Genomic DNA, 27,235 nt, shown 5'->3' on the forward strand with positions numbered 1-27,235 from the left:
CAGAGGAGAAGAAGGAGGAAGACAAGGACAAGGATGAGAAGAAAGAAAAATAAAACTACCAGTCCAATCCCCAGAGAGTAACAGCCTCTTGCAAAAGCATATGGTATTTCATCTGCTGCAGACGAACTCTAGTAAATTTTAAAGCCAAGCAGCATTGCTACTCAGGGCCTAGGCTTGCAACACAGGCTTCTTTTAAGATAAACATCTTTGTGGGGGAAGTGGGTGGTGTGGCTGGTTCTCCTGGTGTCTACTTTGTCCTTCAAATCCTTTTTTCAGAGCCAGCAGTAGGCATTTATAGCAAGAACAGGGTCTGGCCTTCCCCTTGGGTGTGAGGTACAGATGCCTTCAGATCAAAGAGGAGGTTTGGCTTAGTGCGCAGCTTCCCCGATCCGACTTGCTGGCTAAGCAGAGACCTAAAGCGGGGGCACCCTAACCTGTGGATGAGAGTGGCCCCACTCAGTTGTGATTCTGCGGTCACTTTGTTAGATGCCATTGAGGAGGTCTCTGTCAACATGCAGACATAGTAGTGACATGACATTTTTCAACCAAAAAGATTTTATCAAGGATTCAATCAATGATGATCAGTGATATTAATGCTTTCATTTTATCAATGATTTCATGCTTCTGAGTTTTTAAAATGACTTGAATCTGGGCAGAATAGGAACTGTGCTCAGCATTTGGATCCCTACCGTTCTCCTGGACTGCCTTCAGGCCCCGAGGTGAAGATAGTCTAGCCTCCCCTCCCCACTGCAGTGATTGTCCCTCTGTGCTACCACAGCAAAGCCACATCCTGGGACATATTCCACAGGAGGGTCCTACCCTTGACATCTTGAACTCTGAGACTGCGCTCTCCGCTCACAACCCCAATCTCCACACTCCTTCCTTCCCATCAAACCCGTTTTCAATCTCATCGGCCTTCTCTGTCCTGTCAGGTCCTCAGCGCTCCTTTGACTTCCTGTCCCCGGTGCAGATGCCACCATCAGTCACTTGAAAGACACTCTCACCACCTCCCGCACTCCCTTTGCTTTGGTCGATTGCTGCCTGTTCCGGATGAGCCCATCCCTGGTTCCCTCCGGCAGGCCTGCCGAGCAGTGTTAGAGGAGATCATCGTGCAGCCTCGCTGATAGATTCAGTTACAGAATCCTGGTCTGCAGCCCTGGCCGAGCCTTTGGTGTTGCCGGGACGTCTTTAGCAGTCACTGTTCCTCCCAGCTTCCCACAGCCTCCCTTCCCGAAGCCTCCTTCGTTCTGCTCCTCCCTCTCACTCTCCACAGCTAGTGGACCTACTGCCTCGTAGACCTGCCTAGACCCACCGATCTCTGTCCCACATTTTTTTCCTTGAGTTCTTCTTTCCAGTTTATCTCTTAACTCAGGCTAAAGACCCCATGGGCCTAAACCAAGAAACTACCCCTGAAGCAATACGGCCCAGACCAGTTTGAGCTTAACCCCTGACACCCCTGAGCAGATGGACGGTGGGTTGACCCATGGGATGCCCGACAGTTCCTTCATCTCATTATCATACTAAAATATCTGCCCAAGGAGGAGCACAAGCCTCATTTACATAACATGCAATGCCCGTATAGGCAAGTTACCTGAGGCTGCATGTGTGACCTTATGCCCACATCTACACACCGTGACAAAGGCTCCCCCTTCTAAATATTCATCCTAACCTTAAAGAAAAGGAACCCATCCGTCCTTCCTCAGGGAGTTTCAGCTTTGCAAGTTATTCCCTAGATCTCCTTAATTTGCTGCAAATAAAGTTTCTTTTGTGCGACAGCTCCACCTGCTGTGGTTTCTATATGTGACTCACCCATGAGCAAACTCACGTTAGTTACTTAGTCCAATTACACCTCTTTCCCATCTCATAACTTCCCCACATAGGTACCTGTTCCCGCCTCCTCACAGAGGAGGATGTAGTCCTCTCCTCTGAAACCTTGCCACATCACTCACCCTCGCCTTGAGTCTGTTTCTCCTTCACCAAGCCCTCATCTCTGCCTGCAGTGTCTTCCCATCCCAAAACACCCTTGTTCCCTCACCCCCCTTGCGCTCCAGCTCACACCCTCTCTCCTCCCCTCAATGCTCCTGCTTTCCTACTTCCTGGTGTCTTCTAGGTTCACTGGGTTCACTGCCGTCTGACTTCTCACCTACCACTCTGCAGTATCTGTGCTCAAAAAGGTCACCAGAGCCTGTTAATTATTCAACGAAATGGGCTTTCCAGTCCTTAGCCTGACTTCTTGACAGCATTTCACCTTCCTGACCATCCGTCTTAAAATTCTCTCATTCCTGGATTCCTACATAACACTTTCTCCTGATTTTTTTTTTTTCTATTCATTGGATCACTTATTCTAAAATTATTTTTATTTATTTATTTAAAGTAAGCTCTACCCCGAACATGGGGCTTGAACTCACGACCCTGAGATCAAGAGTCTCATGCTCTACTGACTGAGCCAGCCAGGCACTCCAATAATTTCATTTTTGCTCATGTCATTATATTCTTTGGAGTAAGGTGGAGTGGGTTCAAATCCCTTTTTTCATCATTCACCAGTGCTATGGCCTTGAGCAAAGTCTCCAATATAAGAAACGGGGCTAATAACATAGGCTTTAGCGATCGGGTATGGGGATTAAAGGAGATAGTACATAAAAAGTGCCTCATTCAATGACTGACAAGAATTGGCAGTCAGTACACTTTCATTTTCTTCTTTCCCTTTGGTGCTCCTTCCACTCCCTTTCTTGCCAAAAAGCTTTTTATAGTTCACTTTAATTTTTGGGGTGTTGTAAGATCCCAGGATTTGGAGTCAGCATTGAATTCAAATCCCTTTTCTTCCACTTAGCAGCCCTTTGACCCTGGGCATGTTGTTGCTCTAAACTTTGGTTTCCACATCTGTAAAATGAGGATGATTGTGTGTGTATGCATTGGGGGGGGGGGATGGTTAATAAATCAATATTAAATATATATATTGTTTATGTATATATAAATTAAAATATTTTTATATATTTATTTTTGTAAGTAAATAAAGTGGTAAAGTGCTTAGCACAGTCCTGGGAGGTAGCAAGCACTCAATAGGTCATAGTTACGGTCTTACTTGCACCTAGTCTATACCTGTCACACACAGATGCCCTCAAACATGCATCTCCCACCCCTCCCCCATCTCTTGTGCTCTAGTACCTGTGTTTTGCCAACTTGCTGTGGAACATCTTTGCTCTAATGCTTCAAATAGCTCAGACTGTTGTCAAAACTGAACTATTTGCTCTTCAAATATTTTCCATCTCAGTTAAAGCATCCCCATCCCTCAGGTATGACTTTTTGGACCTTCTCTTTTTGTCGCTGCTTTTGTCGTGTCAGTCACCTGACTTGTTTCTGGAATTTGTCCTTTTCTAATTATACTGCTTCAGTTCAGGCTCTCATCTTCTCTCACCTGAATTATTGCCTGGTCTTCTCACTGGTTTCTCCAAATCTGGGTGCTTCTTATTCTACCCCATGTTCTCCTCTGTGTCCAGAGTAGACCTTTCTGAGTTGCAGGTCTCACTGTTTCAGTCTCCGGTTTCAAAACTCCACATGTTCCTGTTGAAGGTCTTTGAGCTGAGAGTCTGAGCCTAGATAGGTCTTGTGCTGACCTGTTTCTCCATCATCGTTGCCTGCCTCTGATGGCTCTGCCCACACGCTAATTTGTTAACTGGCTATTCCTCCAGAACACCATATGCCTTCACTGTGCTTTTTTTTTTTTAACCACCCCTCTGTAGGATGCCCTTCTCCCCTTCTGTAACTGGCAAACATCCTTAGGGAACCACACAAATGTCTCCTTTCCTCTAGACCCTACCCTCATCCCCACATCCTTCCATCCTGTTGCTCCTTCTGTGCACAGATAGCGTTTGTTAGTATTTCTCCATCACCACTGTAATTACTTTGTATCATAGCCTGTAAGCTGGGCTTGGCACAATTCCTAGCAATGTTGGTTGATTTGAATGAATGAATGAATGAATGAATGCTTGAAATGATACCATCTAGAAGGATCTTGTGAGATGGAATTTCACGAGTGAAATTTAGTATAGGTAAATATGGATCAAGAAGACCAATTTTACAAGAACAAAGATGGAAGAGATTGGTTTAACAGTAGAATGTGTTAAAAATTACGTAGGGGTTTTGGTTGGCAGTACTGTATGAGTCAACAATGTGAGGTGGTAACAAAAAAAGAAAAGTGGAGGAGGAAGAGGAAGAGGAGAGATGGAGGAGGAGGAGGAGGATAGAATGTGAGGACAGAATGAGGAAGCTGAGTGTCTGGTTTTACACCCAGAGCATTGTGTTTGGTTCTAGGTATCATGGTTTTAGAGGAACTTAATAGCAACAATTCTTGAAACCATTTTATTTTTACGACTTCTTGAAAAAATCACCAAACTAGACAAACTACTAGTTAACACAATGAAGAAGAAAAGGGGAGAAAGCACAAGTATACAAAGTAAGAAATGACAAGGGAGAAGTAACCATTGAAACAAAAAATCGCAAGAGTCTTTGCAAGTCTGTGTAAAAAACATTTTAAAACTTTGATGAAATGGATAATTTCCTAGGGAAATGATGATGACCCAAATTGAAAGAGACAGAAAATTTAAACAGACTAATTTCTATGGAAGAAATAGAGAGTCTTATTAAGGAAGTGTTCCTCAAAAAAAGTACCAGCTCCAGGTTATTTCATAGAGGAATTCTACCAAACTGCCACGTATCATCAGATAGTCCCAATGCTCTGTATATCATATTCTATATCTATCTATATCGATATTGATATAGATATTGTACTAACATAGCACCGTTAAATAAAATCCAATACCACATTAAAAATATAATTCATGGGGCACCTGGGTGCCTCAGTGGGTTAAGCACCCAACTTCAGCTCAGGTCACGATCTCACAGTTCATGGGTTCGAGCCCCCCGGTTGGGCTCTATGCTGACAGGTTAGAGCCTGGAGCCTGCTTCAGATTCTGTGTCTCCTTCTCTCTCCGCCCCTCACCTGCTTGTGCTCACTCTCTCTCTCTCTCTCTCAAAAATAAATAAACATTAAAAAAAATTTTAAATATACAATTCACTATCATCACCTGGGTTTAATTCCAAGAATGCAAGATAAGTTCTTTATTAGGAAATCCGTTAGTATCATATACCATATTAATAGATCTCAAGAAAAATAATTATAGGATTATTACAATGAAGGTTGACAAAACTCTTATCGAAATTCAACATCCATTCCTCATAAAATGGTCATGAAAATAAGACTTGATTGATATAGTTAACATGATAAAATACATATACCTTAGTCCTAAAACTTGTATCTTCCTAAATTGGGAAACACTGCAAATGTTTTTTCTAGGGCTGGAAACATGGGTAGGATACCCATTCTCCACTCTATTCCATTTTTTTTTTTAATGTTTACTTATTTTTGAGAGCGAGAGCGAGCGAGCAGGGAGGGGCTGAGAGAGAGGGGGACAGAGGACCTGAAGCAGTCTCTGTGTGGGCCTCGAGCTCATAACCATGAGATCATGAGCCGAAGTCAGCCGCTGAACCAACTGAGCCACCCAGGCGTCCCACATTCCACTTCGTATCAAAGGTATTAACTGGCGCAACTAGACTAGAGAAGTTGGTTTAGAGGCACAAGGCTTACTAATGAAATAAAACTATTTCTTCTTGCAGACATGATAATAATCCTGGAAATATTTGAGAGAATTAGTGATAAATCTCAAATAATAAGCGATAAGGTAACAGTATATAAAATTAACATACTGAAATCAATAGTTCTATTTTTAAAAAAAAAATTTTTCACGTTTATTTATTTTTGAGACAGAGACAGAGCATGAACGGGGGAGGGGCAGAGAGAGAGGGAGACACAGAATCAGAAGCAGGCTCCAGGCTCTGAGCCATCAGCCCAGAGCCCCACGCGGGGCTCGAACTCACTGACTGTAAGATCGTGACCTGAGCTGAAGTCGGACGCTTAACCGACTGAGCCACCCAGGCGCCCCTGAAATCAATCGTTTTATATACCCAAAAAGTAGCCAATTAGAGCCCATAATGATACAGGAAAGCTCATTTGCAATTGCAACAAGGAAGACTAAGTACATAGAAATGAACCTAATAAGAAATGTGTAAAACCTGTAGGAGGAGGAAAACTTTAAAACACTCCTGGAAGAGGCACCTGGGTGGCTTAGTCGGTTAAGTGTCCGATGTTGGCTCAGGTCACGATCTCGTGGTTCGTGGGTTCCAGCCCCACATCGGGCTCTGTGCTGACAGCTCAGAGCCTGGAGCCTGCTCCAGATTCTGTGTCTCCTTCCTGCTTGCGCTCTGTCTCTCTCTCTCTCTCCAAGAATAAATAAACAATAAAAAATTTTTTGAATGCTACTGGAAGACACATTTGAACCAAAGGAATAACATCACCATTCTTGAGGACTATGATTTAACATTCTAAATATGACAGGTCTTCCTAAATTAATTTATAAATGTAATATACTGCCAATAAAAATTCCAACAGACTTTTTTAGGAAGTTAGGTAAAGATAACAAAATTCATATGGAGAAATAAATAGGCAAGAATATTCAAGAAAATACTAAAAAACGGAAATTTTCAGGGGGTGGGGGGACTAGCTTTACTGAGCATTAAAAGGTACTGTAAAGCCTCTATAATTAAAACATGAATGAATCAAGAAATATACGAGTTATGTAGGATGCAAAGTCCATAAACAGACCCAAGGACTTCTGGAAATTCGGTATATGATAAAGGTAGCATCTCAGACCATTGGGGTAAAGAGGGACTTTTTAATAAATGGTGCTTTTTGTAAAGGATGAATTGGATTTATTTCTCACATCATATATAAGAATAGACTCCAAATGGATTAGGGATCTGAATGTAAAAAATAAAACCAGACAAGAACTAGAAAAAAACAGAGGTGGAGTCTTCTTTCACCTCAGTGAAGGGAAAGCCTTTCTAACCATCACTCAGAATTCAGAAGCAATACAGTAAATGATCAATAAACTTGATTATATAAAAATAACTCTTTCATAGCCAAAAAGACAACCTGAGTCAAGTCAAAAGACAACTGAAAAGCTGAGAAGTCTCTGCAACATATGTCAGAGGCAAAAGGGTAACATTCCCAAGATACAAAGAGTTCTTAAAAATGGCAGGACAAAGGACCAGAAACTTTGATAGAAAAACGAGAAAAAGACATGAACAGACCAATCATTTAGATATGAAAAAAGTTATAAAAGGTAAGATATATAAAATGGATTATTAAACCTACAAAAAATTCAAACTCATAATGAATGAAATGAAAATTAAAACACTGAGGTACAGTTTCTCACTTATCACATTGGCAAGAATTAAAGGTATGACAACATATTCTGTAGGCAAGACTGTGGGAAAGTCGTGCACTCGTGCATTCCTCATGGGAATGCGAAGAGATACGATCCTTTTGGCAGGGAATTTGGCAATATCTGATAAAATTACATACCTGCGTCCCTCTTGGTCCAGCAATCCCACATCTTGGAATCTACCCTGAAGGCAGACCTGCATCCACGTGAAAATACCCAGGCCTATACGATGTTCACTCATTGCAGCATTGTTGGTAATTGCAAAACATTGGGAAAAACCTAAGTGCCCATACACAGGAGAATGGTTGTATAAATTATGGTATGTCCACATAATGGAGTGCTATGGTCGCTGTAAACATGAATAAAGAAAGTCTCTGAACCAGTGTAGAGTGATTTCCAGACTATGTTAAGTGAAGTGAAGTGCAAAGTCTAAGTACAAAAAGAATATCAGTACTGTGCTAGTTTTCACATAAGAAAGAAAGGGAAATAAGCAAGTATACACGTGTCCTTTTTCTGGATAAACTGGAACTCATGTGGTTGGTTACTATGAGGTGGATGGGAATAGATGGAAAGAACTGAGAGAAGGGAATGGAGTAGAAAGAATGACGTAGCAGTGACACTTTCCTGACTAGATGTTTTTGTATAGCTCTGACTTTTAGGATCATGCTAATCATGCAGTCATCCATGCACCTAATCATCCAAAATGTGGAGAGAACCCAAAATGGACTACTGATAGTACAAAACGAACCCCACTGTATTACAAATGAATAACATAACCACCCTGAAGGGACTGGAGAAGAAAAGAACTAACCTAAGTCACTTTTTGCATCAGCATTTTGACTCTAAACTCGAAAAGAACTATGCACAAATATTATATTATGGTTGGTAAATTAATTTTTCACAAGGTGTGAGTTAGCAAGTCTGACACTAACTTATATGTTTCTAGGATCAAGCAAATATTAGTAAATATATAGTGGAGAGTGACAGTTCTGGTTTCTCACTGGGAGAAAGGAGTTATAATAAAGAAAAGGGACAAAGAAGTGAACTCTGTGGGCTTGGTTGGAGGAGGGATCAGTGTAATTTATGCTGTAATTCATTGTATGTCTGTCTCACAAGGTGTATGTGCATATGTGTGTATACATACATGCATTTTCTTTGTTTTCTTTAAAATGTTTTATTTGTTCTTGAGACAGAGAGAGACAGAGCATGAGCAGGGGAGGAGCAGAGAGAGAGGGACACACAGAATCTGTAGCAGGCTCCAGGCTCTGAGCTGTCAACACAGAGCCCGACACAGGGCTTGAACCCACAAGTGGTGAGATCATAACCTGAGCTGAAGTCGGACGCTCAACTGACTGAGCCACGCAGGCGCCCCTACATACGTGCATTTTCTACTCTACTACTGAGAAGGCCAAGAATGTAACCCCAGTAACAATGAGTACAACTCATGCCCAAATTTTGGTTTCTAAAAACCAAAGAACTAGAGTTCTTTTGAGAAATAACTGATTCCAGAGCTGGGCAGAGAAAGCCTAAGACAAGGAGTGTGGAATATCTCATGATGCCAGGAAGTAAGGAAATGTTCAAAGAACATGATCAGGCCATATGAACCAGCAGTCCTACTTCTGGGTCTATATCCAAAAGAAAGTGGGATCTTGAAGAGGTATTTGCACACTCATTTTCATAGCAGCATTATTCACAATAGCCAAGAGGTAGAAGCAACCCACATGTCCATCAACAGATGAATGAATAGGCAAAATGTGGTATAAACATACAATTGAATATTATTCACCCTTAAAAAAGAAGGAAAATCTGACACAAGGGGCAACATGTATGAACCTTGGGGACATTACACTGAGTGAAATAAGCCAATCACAAAAAGACAAGTACTGTATGATTCCATTCGTCTGAGTTCTCTAAAATAGTCAAATTTATAGAAACAGAAAGTAGAACAGTGGTTGCCAGGCACCGGGAGGAAGGGAAATGGGATTTATTGTTTAATGAGCGTAGGGTTTCATTTTGCAATGTGAAGATATCTGTAGATTCATTGCACAACAGTGTGAATATACTTAACACTACTGAGCTGTACACTTAAAAATACTAAGATGACAAATTTTATGTGATGTATCTTTTTACCACAATTTTTAAAAAAGTGACTGGAGCATCTGAAAAGGATACAGGAGCCAACATTTGTCCCAATTTGAGCATCACAAGTAAATAATGATAGTAATGGATTAATATAACGAAAGTGAAATAAATACCCATGATCCCATACTGATATAAATAAGTAAATGGGGGAAAAGAAAGAGCTTTTCCTCATATTAGGAATTCCAACTAGTAAGTGTAGAAGGAATGATGGAATTAGAAAATCATCATTTGGGAGATGTCATAGTAATCAATCAGGAAAAGAATACTCAATGATTTTTAAGAAAGGAAAAATGGATGTTAAGTAAAGCGATGATAGGGAAAAGGATATTTTCATGGTCTCAAATCTTCCCACAAAATACTTATCAATTATAAGGAAAAAATGGCGACTTCACAGTAGAGAAACTTGGCAGACACCTACCTTAACTGTGTAATCACAATTAATTTCAACAATAATATGATGTATCAGCATCCTGTGTCTTTTGATATGATGCACAGAGAAGGGTATTGTATGTTTCAAATCCATAACCTGAATTTGATCACTAAGAAATTTTAGACAAACCCAAATTGAGGGACAGTGTACAAAATAACTGGGAAGTATTCTTCAAAATTGTCAAGATCATGAAAGACAGAGAAAGACTTAGCCAGATTGTAAGAGACCAAAGGGACAGGACAACTAAATGTCGTGTGAGATCTTGGACCAAAGAAGGACAGTAGGTCAATTGGGGAAATCTGAATAAGGTCTGGAGATTATGTAATAGTACTGTGTCAGTGTTAATGTCCTGTTCTGTTGCTATTATGGACGAAGTGAACATTTGGGGAAGCAGTTAGGTAAATGGGTATAGGGGAGCTCTTTGTACCATTTTTGGGAGCTCTTTGTACCATATAGGGGAGCTCTTTGTGCCACTTTTATGTAAGTCTGAAATTATTTCAAACTGAACAGCTAATGAAATAAAAAATAATACTTAGGGGTTTTGAATAACCCCCTAGTGTAGGTCAATAATGTGTTCTGGTGGCCAAGGAAGAAAGGAAAGAGAAGAATGAAGAAGGAAAGAAAAGAAAAATATCTTGAATGAGGAATCTTCATGTCTCCTTTAAACTCGGAGTATTGTGTTAGGTTCTAGATGTCTCAGTTTCAGATAGATTTAGACAGAAGATCAGTAATACTTGAAACCATTTTGGATAAGGAATGTGAGCTTGGCTTGCAACTCTGGATGTGCATAGAAGAATTTAAGGAATATTGGTATAACTGGGCCCCACCCTCAGAAATTCTAACTATTCTCTAGTGGGCCCCCGACGTTAGTATTTTTTTAAGTTTTTATTTAAATTCTAATTAGTTAAGATATAGTGTAATGTTGATTTCAGGAGTAGAATTTAGTGATTCATCATTTATATATAACACTCAGGGCTCAATACAGGTGCCCTCTTTCATACCCATCAGCCACCCAGCCCATCCTCTGCCCATCTCCCCTCCAGCAACCCTCAGTTTGTTCTCTATTTTTAAGAGTCTCAGGGTGCCTGAGTAGCTCAGTCAGCTGAGCGTCTGACTCTTAATTTTGACTTAGGTCATGATCCAGGGTTGTGGGATTGAGCCCTGAGTAGGGTTTGTGCTGAGTGTGGAGCCTGCTTAAGATTCTCTCTCTCCCTATGCCCTTCTTTCCTGCTCATGTGCACTCCTCCCCACCTCTCAAATTAAAAAATAAAAGAGCCTCTTATGGTTTGCTTCCCTGTCTTCCCCACCGCCATGTTCATCTGTTTTGTTTCTTAAATTCCACATATAGGTGAAATCATATGATATTTGTTTTTATCTGACTTATTTTGTTTAGCCTAATACACTCTAGGTCCATCCACGTCATAGCAAATGGCAAGATTTCATTCTTTTTGATGGCCGCATAATATTCCATTGTATATGTATACCACATCTTTTTTTTTTTTTTAATTTTTTAATGTTTATTTTATTTTTGAGAGAGAGACAGAGACAGAGACAGAGTGCAAGCAGGGGAGGTGCAGAGGGAGAGGGAGACACGGAATCCAAAGCAGGCTCCAGGCTCTGAGCTGTCAGCACAGAGCCCGATGCAGGCTTGAACTCACAGATGGCAAGATCATGATCTGAGCCAAAGTCGGATGCTCAACTGACTGAGCCACCCAGACACCCCTTATATACCACATCTTCTTCATCCATTCATCTATAAGTGGGCATTTGGGCTCTTTCCATAATTTGGCTATTGTAGATAATGCTGCTGTATACATCGGGGTGCATGTGCCCCTTTGAATCAGTATTTTTGTATCCTTTGGGTAAATACCTAGTAGTACAATTGCTGGGCAGATATTAGTATTTTTAAAAAGCTTCTCCAGTGACTCTGATGGGTAATCAGCATTTACAGAACCCCTTGGTTAAGGAATTGTGATGTTTAGCTAGGAGAAAACTCAGGTTAGCTCTACAAGAATCTTATGGGGGAACTTGGGAAAATAAAGCTTTCTGAGTTCTACCCTATGGAGAGAATTTGATGGGGGTAATGTCTACATGTCTTTGTTTTTTTAAAAGCTTTCTTTGTGATCTTGAAGCACAGCCAGGGGTGGGAACAGTAGGCTGGATCAGTGCGTCTCAAATTTTAATGTGCATATGAATCACTGGGAGATCTGTTTAAAGTATGGGTTCTGATTGAGTAGGGGTGGGGTGGAGTCTGAGAGTCTGCATTTCTGCCATGCTCCCAGGTAATGCTGATGCTGCTGGCCTGGGGGCCACCCTTGGAATAGTAGATAGCTACTTAGTGTAGATTATTACACAAGAGACCCAAACATTGGATGTGGGGGAGAAAGTGGTATAGACTAAGGGGCCTTCCATTCTGAGAGTTTGAGGAAGGTTCACTGAAACTTCAGGGATGCATTTATTTAGGTGATAGTGTGGTTGAGTGGAAAGAGCATTGGCTTGAGAATTAGAGTTTCATATTCATGCTTTACTGTCTGGTGACCTGGAACAAATGAGTTTACCTATTTTGAGTCTCAGTTTCCAATTAGCAAAATAGATATAGTAAAATCTTCCTGGCAGATTAGCATTAGGGAAAATGTGTTTAAAGGACCTAGCAGAGGGGCACCTGGCCGGCCCAGTTGGTGGAGCATGCGACTCTTGATCTTGGGGTCATGGGTTTGAGTCCCATATTGGGCACAGAGTTTACTTAAAAATGAATGAATGAATGAATGAATGAGTGATCTAGCATAACCCTTGACACAGAGTAGGTGTTCAGAATAGTGGTGACTATTATTATCATTTATGCTGTAGAATCCTCTTGTTGGAATCCAGAGGTGAGATTAATGTGCATGAAAAGTACTGTTAGAACCTCTCATCAGTTTTGCATCAGACACAACTTCTATTCAATAGCCAAAAGAAGGCTGTGGTTACTCAAGTAGAAATGATCTTGGTCTAACATAAACCATTTGTTCTTGTCTGCCCCTGCATTATTAGCTTTTGCAACCATTTTAAGTCTCGGCCTGATGAAATGTGACAAGTGATTCACTGACTCAAACAAATATTTGTTGTGCACCTGCTACCCTAAAGTCCAGTACTTCTGAGTTGTTGTGACTCCCTGCATAGAGCATACTTCGGACCTGAGCTCCTTTGAGCTCACTGTTCCCTTTGCCTCATTTCCTCTTTCAGGAACCACCCCCCACCCACAACCACAAAAGTGTGGGCTCAGGTTGGGCTTATGATCTCAGCACCGTGTGTGACACTGGACGTCCTCGGGGAGATCAGAGCTGGGCTGTGGGAGGGTCAGGGAAGGCTTCTTGGAAAAGGTGATGCTTGGGCTCAGCCTTAAGAGGAGACTGCAGGCTCAGGGAGGGAGAGTGGCTGGAAAGTGTGGTGCATTTGGGGCACTGCACATGGTTTGGACCAACCGAAACGCAGCAGGCAAATGGGAGGGTAGTGAGTAAGCGGAGCAGAGGCAGCGGCCAGCACATGACAGACTAAATGCAGCCAGGAAGGTTGGATTTTATCTTGACAAGAGAGGCCAGTGAAGGATCTGAAGCAGGAATGTGTGGAGGGTGGGTTGAGGATGATAGTAGATACAGGGAGACTGGTTAGGAATTTTATTATTTTATATATGTATATATATATATATATGTATATGTATACACACATGTATATGTGTATATATATACACACATATATGTTTTTTTTTAAAGATTGATTGATTGATTGATTGATTTTGAGGAAGACAGAGACAGCATGAGTAGGGAAGGGGCAGAGAGAAGGAGAGAGAGAATCCCAAGGAGGCTCTGCACTGTCAGCGCAGAGCCCCACATGGGGTTCAAACTCACGAAACCGCGAGATGGTGACCTGAGCTGAAACCGAGTCGGATGCTTAACCAACTGAGCCACCCAGGCACCCCTAGGTGTTTTATACCTAAGCCAGGGTCAGACCCCAACTGTTACCCTTAATGCCTTTTTTGGTCCTAACTCCTTTGCTCCAGAGCAGAGTGGTTTACTACAGAGGTACCCTTTGCCTCCCACGGTGCTTGGGCTGTGCAGCAGGAGCAGACCTTGGGCAAGGGTCTGGCCCACATTAGGCAGAAGGTGTGGCCACCCCTGTTATACCAAGTGAGTGGGGTAGCACGATGCCCTTGGTCAATGCTTGGACCACAGTTAGGCGTTTCCATACCAGATCTGCTGTGTCCTGGCTGGGGCCTTGGGGATGTTCCATCACTTCTCTGAACTTCATCCGTAGAATGGAGAGGATACTGACCCTTCAGTGTTTTTGTGAGGATTAATTAGATGGTGATAACGATGAAAATAATAATGACTGTTAAGCAAGCATCAGTTGCGTGGCAGGTCCTGTCCCAGGCACCTTCATTAATACGATAAAACACATATCAAATTCCAGAACTAGTGTTTAGTTCATGTAGACACTCGATTCCTTCCCCTACTGCCTGCTGATATGGCACTTCCTACAGTTTGTCAGCAGCTGATAGATTATTGCCTTAGTACTGTCTTTATAAAGGACTTCATTTATTGCCACAAATCGACACAGAGAAAATAACGAAGATTTAATTTAAGCTCAGGAAGCAATCAGTGGGTAATTTCCAACATTTTATTGAAGAAGTACTTGTGGCGTAGAAATCAACTATTCTTCAACCAGCTTGTAATATAATACCGTTAGCCCTTGAACCTAATGTTTAGGGTCAGGGTCTTGGGCTTCTACAGAAACCAGACAGAGCTGCTGATTGTTCTGGGATATTGTTCATGTGCTCTTTTGATATTTAAGTGTCCATCTTCAGAACAAATGCAAAATTAGAATAAACACCTGGATGCAAGCTTTGGTAGGGGACAAAATGGACTATGTAGGGGGATCCGAGGGCTGGGATGAGTTGTGTGTCCCTATCTGGGCCCGACAGGCTTCTGATGATACTGGGTTTAGCTTTGTCTGACAATAAATGAAAGCCCACCCCCCCACTCCTGCCCGCCCCCCGCACCACAACCTCTGCCCAAGTCTTCAGGGTACTGCTCACCAAAGCTTTTCTTTTTCCTTCTTTGCGCAGATTTTAGGCAACTAGATCCTCTTTGACAACATAAAGCACGGATTAACACTAACTCTGTAGCAATCCCAGGATTATGGACTCAGGAGAATAAATCTCGGGTTGACAGTGAGATGATTTCCATTAAGTCTCATTGTGAAGAACGTAGTGATGGGAGAGGTTGTTCTGAGCTGGCTTGCTGTTGTTTATTTCTGATTCCCCAAGACCAGCCTTATGAGTATCAGTGTCCATTGTGCATGTGAGAATGAGTGATTGTTCTTGAGAAGCACAATGGGTTACTGGCAGCAGTGATCACACCCAAAAACTGGCTGTGCTTCTCCACTGGCCCCCATCCATGGTCAAGGGAGCAAAACTCAAGGAAAGCAGGAGACCTACTCACTGAAACACTCATCTGTTTCTCTGTGTCTACACTGCCACCAAGTCAGCGGTTAGCTTTCCCTGAAGACTAACAACTAGCATAAAATTAGAGATTTTTAGAACATGCTCCATGTCTCACCATCTTTCTTCATTTCCTTGAAACCTCCTCCTCCCTCTGGATGTGGATTTCCCACCGTAGTCCAGTCTCAAATGTTGCCTCAGAGGGTGCAGGGCAAAGGAGAAGAATCATATTCCTTTCCCTTATTTCCACCTTTGATTTTCCAGCAACAGCTCCAGGCGTATGTGGCCTGGGTGAATGCACAGCTCAAGAAGAGGCCAGCAGTGAAGCCCGTGCAGGACCTGCGACAGGATCTTCGGGATGGGGTGATCCTGGCATATCTCATCGAGATCGTTGGTCAGTGGGCCCTGGACCGATGCCAGCACAAACCAGAACATGCCTTCTTTATCCTCCATGTGCCCTTCCGAGCAGTTTGCTTCTTCTTTATAACCTATGGAAATGGAAGTAGAGAAGGTTTAACATTCTTGTCCATCATTAACTCATTTATTTATTAGTCAATAAACAGTGTGCTAGGCACTCTATTAGGCTTTGGGAATGTGATTGTAAGCACAGTCTATGCTCTCAGGAGTCTCCCAATCTAGTTGGAAAGGCTGGAAAGTGAACTCATTCCATTAATGTACTTAGGACTCTGATAGAGTAAGGACAGATAGGAGCACCTGGGTGGATGGAGGTGCCAACCCAGTTCTAGGGCCTCAGGGGTGGCTTACCAGAAGCACCGATGTCTAAACCGAGGCTGGAAAAGGAAGTAGGAGTCAGGAAAGAAGAAGGAGGGTTCCCAGCAAAAGGACCCCTTCTGTGAAACTACCATCATGCCTCACAGAAGGGTTTCCATGAAGAGCCCTGTAACTATTGCCAGTCGCCCTTATTGGATGGTACCATACCCTTCTTTCTACAGCATTTGTCCACAGCTCTGTTATTACTATGTGTTCCCACACACTGAGCGGTGACTGTTTACCTCTCTCTCCCGTATAGACCGAGCTCTTATTTAAGAGCAGGTACAGTGTAACTTTTTTTTCTGTTCCCACACCTCCTACCAAGTGCCTGGCACGTAATAGGTACTCAGACATTACTGTTATATTCATCAGCTGACCCTGCTTAGAATCCTTGAGAGAGTCACTTGCTCCGTCCTTACAAGTGGTGCAGAAGGAGCCAGGTTTGCTACAGGCAGCCTCTCCGTGACTGCCTCACCGGGCCAGCTCACGGATTCATCAGGGCATTCGTTTCTAATGAAAATAACGATGGTAATAGAAATAGCTGCCATCTGTCGGACACTTTTTAATCTCATTTCATTTCATTTCCTTTGATCGTCAAGCCTTGAGAAGCACCTACTATCATCCCTGTTTTCAGGAAACAAGCTCAAAAGAGAACATTTATAGACATAAATAAATGAATTCCCTGAGCACTTAGAATAGAAGAAGCATTGCGCTAAGCATGCTACCTTGGATGGTTTATGCTACAGGTGTGATACAGGTACTACCATTTTATGCCATCTCTCACGAGGTTGAGAAGGGCTGGGCAATTGTACAAGGCCACATAACTGTACGTGGCAAAAGCTAGACCTGCTTTAATTCCAAAGCTCATTTTAAACATTATTTTTCACTTGCTGGAATAGATTATACTTGAAAATATAATCAGACAGAAAATGCAGAAGCTACAAAAGGATATAAAAGCCTTTTTTCCACCCGCACCAACTACGTGTTCTTTCTGGAAGCAAGTAGTGTTAGCAGTTTCTTACATTTCTTTTCAGAGATATTCTATGCATACACAAGCAATATGAATATGTATTCTTTGGTTTCCCGAAACCCAGATTCTTAAATGCTGCATTTTATTGTGATTTTGCTATATGGAAAAACCCGCTGAATTCACTGCCTTGTTCCCTGTTCTTTCTTTAACAAACCCTCACTGGGCTTTTGATCCCACCTCTCCACTTACACTGCTCTCGTCAAGGTCACAACCTTTGCCTTATCCAGCCCAGTGGCTCGGCCTCAGTCCCCATTTTATTCGACTTAGCAGAACTTGACACGGTCGGTCACTCCCTCCCTCCTTCAAACACTCTCTTTTCTTGGCGTCCAGGACTCTCCTTCCTTACTGGCTCCTCCAGCTTGCTCTGCTGGCTTTTTTCCTCCTTCCTGACCTCTAAATGTTGAGACCCTCCACATTCAGTCCTTATCCCTTGTGTTTTCTCTGTCCCCAAGTGATCTCCTCCCACATCTGCATCTTAAGCTCTAAACTTTTCCTTGAGTTTGAGACATGAATATCAGCTTCCTGCTCAGTATCCCAGCCTGGCTGTCTAAAATGCGACTCTACCTCCACATGCCCTAAGCAGAGCTTTTGATACCCTTCTCTCCACCAACCCCTCTATCCTCCAGATTTCTTCGCCGAAATCACACACGGCGGCTGTTAAAGTAGAACTCTTGGAAGTTGTCCTTGATTATTCTCTTTTCTGCCTGTTTTGTACCCAGTCCTTCACATGTGCTGTCTGCTTCGTATTAAAATTTTACCTGATACCTGGCTTTTCACCTGTCAGCCTTTCCCACTCAAGCCCAAACCATTATCCCTTGCCTTGACAAGTTTCATTTTCTAACTAATCTCCCTGTTTCTGCTTCACATAAATTAAGCCCATATAGAGCCAACTTTTTTTTTTAAGTTTATTTATTTTTTGAGAGAGAGAACATGTGCATGCATGCATGGGGAAGGAGCAGAAAGAGAGGGAGAGAGAGAACCGCAAGCGGGCTCCGCACTGCACTGTCAGCGCAGAGCCTAACGCAAGGTTCCATCTGTTCATGACCTGAGTCGAAACCAAGAGTCAGACGCTGACTGAGCCATCCAGGCGCCTGTAGGGTCAACTTTTGAAAGCACAGATCACATAACTTCCTTGCCTCAAACTCTCCATTGGCTGTCCATTACTCTTAGAATAAAATTCAAGTTCTTTACTTTGGTCCACAGAGCCTTAAATGATATGGCTTTGTTTACCTGTCTAACTTCTCCTAGGACTTGACTCCTCTCTCTCTCTCCACTCCAGCCATGCTGGGCTTAGAGCTGCTCTTCAGAGAAGCTGAGCTCATTCCCACCCTGGGGTTTGGACTTGTGATTCCTCAGTCCAGAATGCTTCCTCCTTGAATCTTAACATCTCTTACTATTCAAGTCTCTGCTTAAATATAGTATCATGATCCCACACTTTTTTGTTTTTCCTCGTAGCACTTATCACTACCTGAAATTCTATTAAACACAAACTGGTTAACGTGATCATCTGTTATCCCTAGAAATATAAACTCTGTGATGGAAGGGGCTGTGTCCGTCTTGTTTATTGTTGTTTCACTGTTGCCCAGAACGGTACCTGGCTCAATGAATATTTGTTGAGTGAATAAGGGGACACAAAGTAACTTCACAGGCCCCTGGATACAGCTTTGAAAATTTGAAAGCCCACCGAAAGGACTTTGCTCTCCTATTCCTCCATCCAAATTACAAGCACCAAGGCCTAACACACTTGCACATTTATATATAATCTGAGCATTTACATCGAATATTCCTTTTCTCAGTGTCTGGCTATTATGAAACTTTGGTATGGTTCCTCCCTATAACTTCACATATTTTCTCTCTTTGAACAGCAGGAGAAAAGCTGAATGGGGTACAGTTGAGTCCCAGTAACCAACAGGAGATGAAGAACAATGTGGAGAAAGTGCTACAGTTCGTGGCCTCCAAAAAGATTCGAATGCACCAGACTTCGGCTAAAGGTCAGTGCCTCATCACGTCTGGGTCAGCTTTACCCAGTGATTATGAGCCTCAGAAGGACCATCCGTTGTGTAGCCGAGGGTTCTGAGTAGACTGGAATAGGATTAGGTCTGTGGCCTCATATCATTTTTCCATAAAGAGAGTTACCCTCTTGGGATGGGGCGATTCTTAAAATCTGAGTGCTTTTGAAAACCTGGGTGGAGATAGACATTCTCTATTCATTTTAATTGAATAAAGGTTTGCTTGAGTGTGTGTACAAAAATTAATCGAGTAGAAATGGCAAGACCGGAGTATTAACTTTAGAATGTCTCATTTAAGGGGCACCTGGGTGGCTCAGTTGGTTGAGTGTCCGACTTCAGCTCGGGTCGTGATCTCATGGTTTGTGGGTTCGAGCCCCATGTTGGGCTCTGTACTGACAACTCGAGCCTGGAGCCTGCTTCAGATTGTGTCTGCCTCTGTCTCTGCCCCTCCCCTGCTTGTGCTTTGTCTCTCTCTCTCTCTCTCTCTCTCTCTCCCTCTCTCTCAAAAATAAGTAATAAAAACATTAAAAAAAAATAAACTCTAGAATATCTCATTTAAGTTATCAAATTGAAGATAGATGATGTTTTCCAAGTTACTTGGGTTTCATGCCCAAGAATTATTTCAAATCATATTAGCTTTATTTTTTTCCATCCAGTTTTCCAGAAGAAAAATATTTATGGCTTTTTTTTTTTTTTTTTTTTTGGATAACACAGAATATTTTGGGCAAGAGGAAAGGGGCTCTGGGACCTCTGCACATACCTTCTGTTATAGCCACACGACCAGAAGAGGACACTGCTCAATTCACTTTGAGCCCAGGCTGCAAGGAAGCAATTGTTTAGGGTGTCTTGAGAGAGCACAGGCTCCCTGGCCCTCCCGCCGTTTCTTTAGAACTGATTGTAGATCTGGTTCTGTTTCAGCTTCAGTTTCTGGGTCTGATGGCCCAGGGCTCTGATGAGAAAGGGGGCCAGAGGGAGCCTTCCTTCTGTGTTGGATTATTGGCGTTCTAGGTGTTGGGGTCATTCAGGTCGGCCGATTCTTACCATTGAGAGCACCCTGTAGAAGGTATCAATCAATCTTTTTCCAAGCCTTGCATATTTACAATGCTGTGAAACTAAAAACATGAGAGTTTTACCCATTCCCTTACGTGAACTTTCACCAGACCTATCACATTGGTTTTTTTTGTTGTGTGTGCATTCTTTTTTTCTAGGGCAAAATTTAGGGTGTCGTAATGTCCGTGCTCTGGTCCCCATGAGGGGTGGGCTTAGGGATCTGGCCCATTAAAGTCAGCTATTTTGAGGGAACACCGCCATTGAGGACATCATTGTCTTTTACCTGGAGAAGGGCAGCAGTTTCCTAATTAGTCTCACTGCCTCCCATCCATCCGCTCTCCACACTGTAGCCAGGATGATCTTTCTGCCAAGACATATGCCCCTACCACTGCTCTGTGTGTGCAGGTCCTTATGGGAGAATCCAAGGTCCTTCCTGGGGCTTGCCCTGCCCTTTCTGACCTCTAATTTCTCCCCTTGTGGCCTCACCCCCTCACCCTCTCCCCTTGCACTCTGGGCCCTAGCTGTGCTGTACTTCTTCCACTTCATCTGCCACAGTGGCATGCATAGAAATATAATGCAAGTCACATACGGAAGTTTCTGAGAGCCATATTTTTTTTAAAAAGGAAATAGAAGATAATTTTAATAATATATTTTAACCCCAAATATCCACAAAGTATTATCAGTGCAACATGCATTCAGTATAAAAGCTATTAATGAGATATTTTGCATTCTTCTTTTTTTGTACTAAGCTAATGAGATGTGTTTCAATCTGACTTTTTTTGTGCTAAGTACCACCCTTATAGCACATTCAATTCAGACTATACCTTTAAAAATTTTTTTTAATGTTTATTTTTGAGAGAGAGAGTGTGTGTGTGAGCGGGTGAGGGGCAGAGAGAGAGGGATACATAGAATCCAAAGCAAGCTCCAGACTCTGAGCTGTCAGCACAGAGCCCGATGCAGGGCTCAAACCCACCACCTATGAGATCATGACCTGAGCCCAAGTCGGACGCTTAACCAACTAAGCCACCCAGGTGTCCCCAGACTATATCTTTTAAACGCTCAGTAGCCACATGTGGCTAATGGCTCCCATATCAGATGGCACAGCTCTCGTAGGTCATGCTCTCTCTCACCTCTAGACCTTCACGCCTGCTGCATCCTCTTGGAACACTCCTCTCCTCCTTCATCTGATGAACCAATCAAGTCTCACTTTAAAACTTATTTCCCCTATACTCTCTCCCTGAGCCCTCTAGACTAGACAAGATGCCTCTACTTTGAGCTCCCAGAGAATCCTGTACTTCTACCGTAACACATTACCATACTTTGTTGTAAATGCTTGTTTTATTTTTAATGTTTATTTATTTGGGAGAGAGAGCACACATGAGTGAAAGCAGGGGAAGAGCAAAGAGAGAGGGAGACAGAGGATCTGAAGTGGGCTCTGTGCTGACAGCAGAGAGCCTAATTCGGGGCTCGAACCCACGAACTGTGGGATCGTGACCTGAGCTGAAGTTGGATGCTCAACCGGCTGAGCTATCCAGGCGCCCCTGTAAATGCTTTTAAATGTTCTGTCTTCCTGTTGAACATGGCTTTGTGAGAACAAAGACCTTGACTGCCTCGCTTACCTGTATCACTAGCAAATATGTGTTCAATGAGTGAACCCTCTGCCTCTGTCTTAGGACCTCTGGGTGTGTTCTGTCCCTCAGATATTGTGGAAGGAAACCTGAAGTCTATCATGAGGCTGGTCCTTGCCTTGGCAGCTCATTTCAAACCTGGCTCCAACAGGACAGTGAGCCAAGGACGGGACTCCAGAACCCCTCGGCAGAGTCACCAACCACACTGTGCCACTGCTGTGGCCCAGGGGGCAGCTGCCGCTCTGGCCGACGTGTGTCATGACATGTCACGGTCGGGACGGGATGTCTTTCGATACAGGCAGAGGTAAGGGTAGAAATCTGGGGCTGGGAACTTGTTTCTCTCTGAATTTCCTCCTTTAAATGATACTGTGCAGTAGACAGAAGGATCACCCAAACAGCCCCACGCTGCAGAAGAGAGCAAGGAGTGTAGGTCAGAGAGGACACTCCACGAGAGAAGAGCCCTTTAATTAATTTATGTTTTATTTTAGAGAGAGAGAGTCCATGCATGTGCACGCAGGGGAGAAGGGCAGAGAGAGAGAGAGAGAGAGAGAGAGATGTTTTTAAATATTTATTTTTGAGAGAGAGCGAGAGGGAGAGAGTGAGAATCCCAAGCAGGTTCCTCCACGCTGTCAGCACAGAGCCCGAAACGGGGCTCAAACTCACAAACCACAAGATCATGACGTGAGCCAAAATCAAGAGTTGGACGCTTAACCAAATGGGCCACACAGACGCCCCGGGAGAGAGAGAATTTTAAGCAAACTCCACACTCAGCGCAGAGCCCAACATGGGACTTGATCCTATGACCCTGGGATCATGATCTGAGCCAAAATCAAGAGTCGGATGCTCAATCGACTGAGCCACCCAGGCACCCTGAGAAAAGCCCTTTAATATTTTTTTTAAAATTTTTATATGTTTTTATTTATTTTTGACAGCGAGTGAGAGAGAGAGAGAGAGCACGAGCTGGGTAGAGGCAGAGAGAGAGGGGGACACAGAATCTGAAGCAGCTCCAGGTTCCAGGCTGTCAGCAGAGTCCAGCATGGGGCTTGAACTCACGAACTGCGAGATCATACCCTCAGCCGAAGTTGGAGGTTGAAACTCCTGAGTGACCCAGGCACCCTGAGAAAAGCCCTTTTAAAAGAGATGTTTATGTTGCAGTTAGCAGAAAGTAAAGGAATCACATTTGTAATTTTTTGCTCTGTTGCCCAGAATTTTAAATATATGCCTTTGGCACGGCGTGTTTTCTACACCGGGAGATATGTGGGAGCAGTGTTCAAGTCATCTGGGGGAGTCTCCCTAGAATGTATGCTAAAGCCAGCCTGTCCTGAAGGAAGTCATGGCAGGAAACATTTTGGGGGTTATATGTCTGCTGGGAGAGAGCAAGACCCTGAGGTGTTGCAGACCCTAGGGAAATCCATCTGTCTGTCTTCCCTGCTGGGTGTCGAGGGTCTTTAAGGCCGGGGCTTGGCCTTACTCCTCCTTCTTCCCCTGGCACTCTCAGAGTGGCCAGCTACCGGTTCTCGTTGAGTCGACCCGAACTGAAAGACTGATGCCCTCTCCTTTGCTGGCATCCTCCGGCTTTAGGAACAACAGTGTGGACGAGGAGATTGAGAACCCGTACTGGAGCGTGCGAGCCCTGGTGCAGCAGTATGAAGGGCAGCAGAGGTCCCCATCTGAGTCCAGCTGTAACAGGTAAGTGTGGCGCCAACTTCCCACCACTGCCGTCCTGGTTAAAGGTAGAATTCTTGGGGATTCTCGGCCTCAGGTAGCAGCACAACAGGCTTTAAGGCTCCTAAACCTTTTCTCTTTCCCTCAGTTTGTTTGACTTCAAAGGGGGCAGTCTTCGGCACTGCTTTGCGGTTTTGTGCTGGCAGGCAGGCAGGGAGGGTGGGGTGCTGGTAAATTTCCCACACAAGGAAGCTTTTTGTGCAGAGCTTCAGTGTCACTGCTTAGGTATGTCCACATGGGGGCCTGTGAGGGCCCAGCCCCTGGTTCTGATACTTGCGTATCAGCTGCCCCCGTTTATGACAGCCAGTTCCACAGAATGGCCTTTGCACCTGAGCTTAACTCTAAGCATGGCCCGAGAAGGCTGTCTAACATTTACAACAAGAGAAAAAACTGAGCAGAGTTGTCTGAGAGCATGAGAATGTTCCAAACTTTCATTTATAGGGCTAGGAATTGCAGCAGATTAGTGTGAATTTGAGTGGGCTAAGATGTTTGTGACTCTAGCAGAAAGGCCATCTGTATCTCTTAGAGCCAAGTGCAGAGACCAAAACAGGACACAGTGCTCTAATAAAAGCCTGATCGATGCCAAGTGCAGTGGCAGAAAAAGACTACTTTCCTAGCTCATGTAAATCATGCTCCATAAATACATCCCCAGAACATGTTAGCTTATTTACTAACTTCATTTCATAGCTGAATCATACTTAATTTATGCTCTTATGACCTTTTCTTTCCTACCCCAACCCAGCTTAGCCTGTTCTCATTACACCTAAGTGTTCCTTGTCTTACATGTATCTTATGTGCATTTGTCTTCTTCCTATTTCTTTTCCACATAAAATTCTGTCTTAGATTGATAGACCATTTCTTAATTTATTGCAGTCACATGGAATTCTTCCCAGCACTTCACTAAACTGATAATCTTGCTCAACTTTAATTTTCACCTTTAATAGATTGCCTTTTTATTTATAAAATTTACATAACATAAAATTAGCCATTAATCATTTGGAAGTGTACAATTCAGTGGCATTTAGTACCTTCATCATCTTGTGCAGCCGTCACCTCTATCCAGTTCAAAGACATTTTCATCACCCCAAAAGGAAACCCTGTACCCATTAAGCAAGGGGTGTGCTAGTAGGGAGAATCTGAGCCATTTCTTCCTTGCTTGCTCCTTAGACTATCACTTGGTACAGAATCAAAGGACGTTTCATTGTATAATGAGATGTATAGCTTCCTGCATGGCTACAGGCCTTTCACTTTGTTGTGCCTGCCAGTGAGAGAGAGAGAGAAAGAGAGAGAGAGAGAGCGAGAGAGAGAGAGCAAGAGAGCGCCAGGGGGGAGAGAGGGAGAGAGAGAAGTCTGCATTTCTTCCAGAGAACACCTGCTTCCTTCCTTTCTGGCAGAACTCCGACTGGGGCCGGGGCTGTGACACAGCCGGAACTAGGGACCCACTGGAAATCGGGCTGTAGTGGGTAGACAGTGACGGTTTTCTGGGAGGGGGTCAGATAATAGTTCGCATTTCCCTTTCACTCCTTCCTGGTTTTTAATTTTTTTTGTAAGCTGACCGCTCACTCACCTCTTGGGGAGGCTGGGTCAGCACCTTGCGTTTTCTTCCATGAGCTCCCGGACCCAGCAGGCTTTGGAACATTCTGCCCGCCCACCCCCTTCCTCAGGGTGAGGCCATCTCATGGCTTAGTGACCCCTGAAGGCCCGAGACCCCGCGATGTAACTCTGAACGGGGAGTGGCTCAGAAGATGGGGAAGGTGGCCCCCTGCTTCTCCAGATTCCCTGGCGGAGCCCTGACCGCCTGTTGCTCCGTAGACCTCGGGCGGGCCGGCCGGCCTCTTACTGTGTCCACGCAAAACGACCTCGGGCTGGGAAAAAAGAACACGCGAAACGCCTTTGGGAAGGTGGGAGATCGGCGTTCGGCGGGTTTCCGGGCGCGACCCCGACTCTACACCGCGCTGGGCGCCCCCTCCCTCGAGGAGCCGGTGACACCGGCCCCAGACCTCCGTGACCGCGAAGGGAGGGGTCGCGAGGAAAAGGCATTTCCAGCCCCGGGGCGCCCGCGGCCCCGCCCTTGCCCCGCGCCGGGCTCGCGCTCGCGCCCCCCCCGCCCCCAGCCCGCCCCGCCCCTGCCCGGTCCGAGCCCCGCGCCGCCCGTCGCGCCGCCAGCCTGGAAGCGGGGGCGGAGCGGGGAGGGGCGGGAGGCGGCGCGGAGCCCCGGGCGCCCGCGAGCTCGCCGCCGGGACCCGACCGCGCAGCCGGAGCCGCGGGCGGCGCTGCCCCGCGCGGGCTATGGGGTGAGATGCCCGCGCCCGGGGGCACGCCCGGAGTCGCGCGGCCGCCGCGATGCCGCCGGCAGGGACCCGCAGCTTGCGAGGGGAGGTGGCTTCCGCCCAGGCCGGGCTGCTGCAGCGTTTGAGCGACCGGGACAGCGCGCCTGAGACCCGGCAGCATCCCCGTCCCCGGGGCCGGGACGCCCGCCTCCCTGCGCTGCCGACTCTCTCCCGCGGTCGCGGCCGGCAGCTGTGGTAGCCGGCCTGCCGGTGGAGTGGTTCCTCGGGCCCCAGCGCGGGGAGACATGCCCGAATTCGGGAGCGCCGGGACTCCCAGCCTCGCGCTTCACCCGGGGAAGCAGGCTCGCTGAAGCCGGAGCCAGGAGGGGGACCATGGGAGGGACGCAAGTCAAATGGTGAGCAGAGGCCACTTTGGCTTTGGAGCTGGGGGGGAGCGGGCGGGCGCAGGGCCAGGACTGGAGGATGCTGTCGGCCTGAGACCGACCGGGATGGGTGGGGGCGCTGTACTGGGAAGGACGGGCTGCTGGTCTGGGATTGTCACTACAAAATACAGTGAGTGGGTGTAGGAAACTGGAGACGGCATAGGGGCCAGAGGAGTGGCCCTTTACCTTATCCTGTCTTGGCCGTGGGAGGGCACTTGAGGAGTAAACAGGACTCTTTCCCATTACCCGTTTTCAAAAAATTGATTTTACTCTAATTTGGACCTCGCTGGGGGGTTGTTTGTCTGATGTTAAGATTGGAGAGATGTTAGGCCTGTGGGAATTAAGAAATGTTATCAGTCACACCTGATTTGTAATCAGTTCCCTGATTTGCGGGGATTATGATGGCAGGTAGGGGATTGCTTGCTTACAAAATAGGGGTTTTGAGCTAATCGGGAAGAGCCTAGCATTACAATACTCTTCCTGTGACCTGAAGCAGAAGATTGGAAGCCTCATCTCGATGTGGCCCACATCTCGATGTGGCCCGTCTCTCGCAGCAATCTTGCTGCTCCCACATGTGCCCCAGGATTTTGCTTCCCCGGTCCTTTATTTTTTTGACCTGACCATCTAGTTTCCTGGTCTCCCCTCTCTGTGGCCTCACACACTGGCAGCCTCAAATTCAAGAAAGAGAAATGTTGTTTTTCTTTTGGCCGCACTGCCACTCCCCCAGTGGGGCTGGGTATGCAGACATCCTCCTCCTCCTGCCCTTATAAGGGGGACCGCTCACTTAAGAGGGAGAAGGTGGAGCTGAGCATGCGTCTCTGCTTTGAGGCCAGCAGTTTTCCAGCATCCTTGCTTCACACCCCTCTTCCCACTCTCCCCCCGCTCCCCCCCCCACCCCCCCGCCGCGTCTCACACATACCC

The 27,235-nt window shown here is 44.9% G+C and overlaps 1 protein-coding gene across 9 annotated transcripts in view; it reads left to right on the forward strand.

Annotated features, from left to right (window-relative positions):
- Positions 1–27,235, forward strand: part of DIXDC1 (DIX domain containing 1) — a 73,583-nt gene that overhangs the window by 17,083 nt on the left and 29,265 nt on the right. For 7 of the 9 annotated variants that reach the window (XM_030333902.1, XM_030333908.2, XM_030333909.2 and 4 more), the window contains 4 exons: positions 15,653–15,782; positions 19,055–19,180; positions 21,949–22,180; positions 23,458–23,565. In XM_030333902.1, the coding sequence (XP_030189762.1) occupies positions 15,653–15,782; positions 19,055–19,180; positions 21,949–22,180; positions 23,458–23,565 (596 nt within the window). Of the gene's footprint in view, positions 1–15,652; positions 15,783–19,054; positions 19,181–21,948; positions 22,181–23,457; positions 23,566–25,884; positions 26,288–27,235 lie in introns of those variants that run through there. The other 2 variants (XM_030333903.2, XM_030333912.1) reach the window with 2 other exon arrangements.

Source organism: Lynx canadensis, chromosome D1, assembly GCF_007474595.2.
Source record: "Lynx canadensis isolate LIC74 chromosome D1, mLynCan4.pri.v2, whole genome shotgun sequence".
NCBI classification, from domain to species: Eukaryota; Metazoa; Chordata; class Mammalia; order Carnivora; family Felidae; genus Lynx; species Lynx canadensis.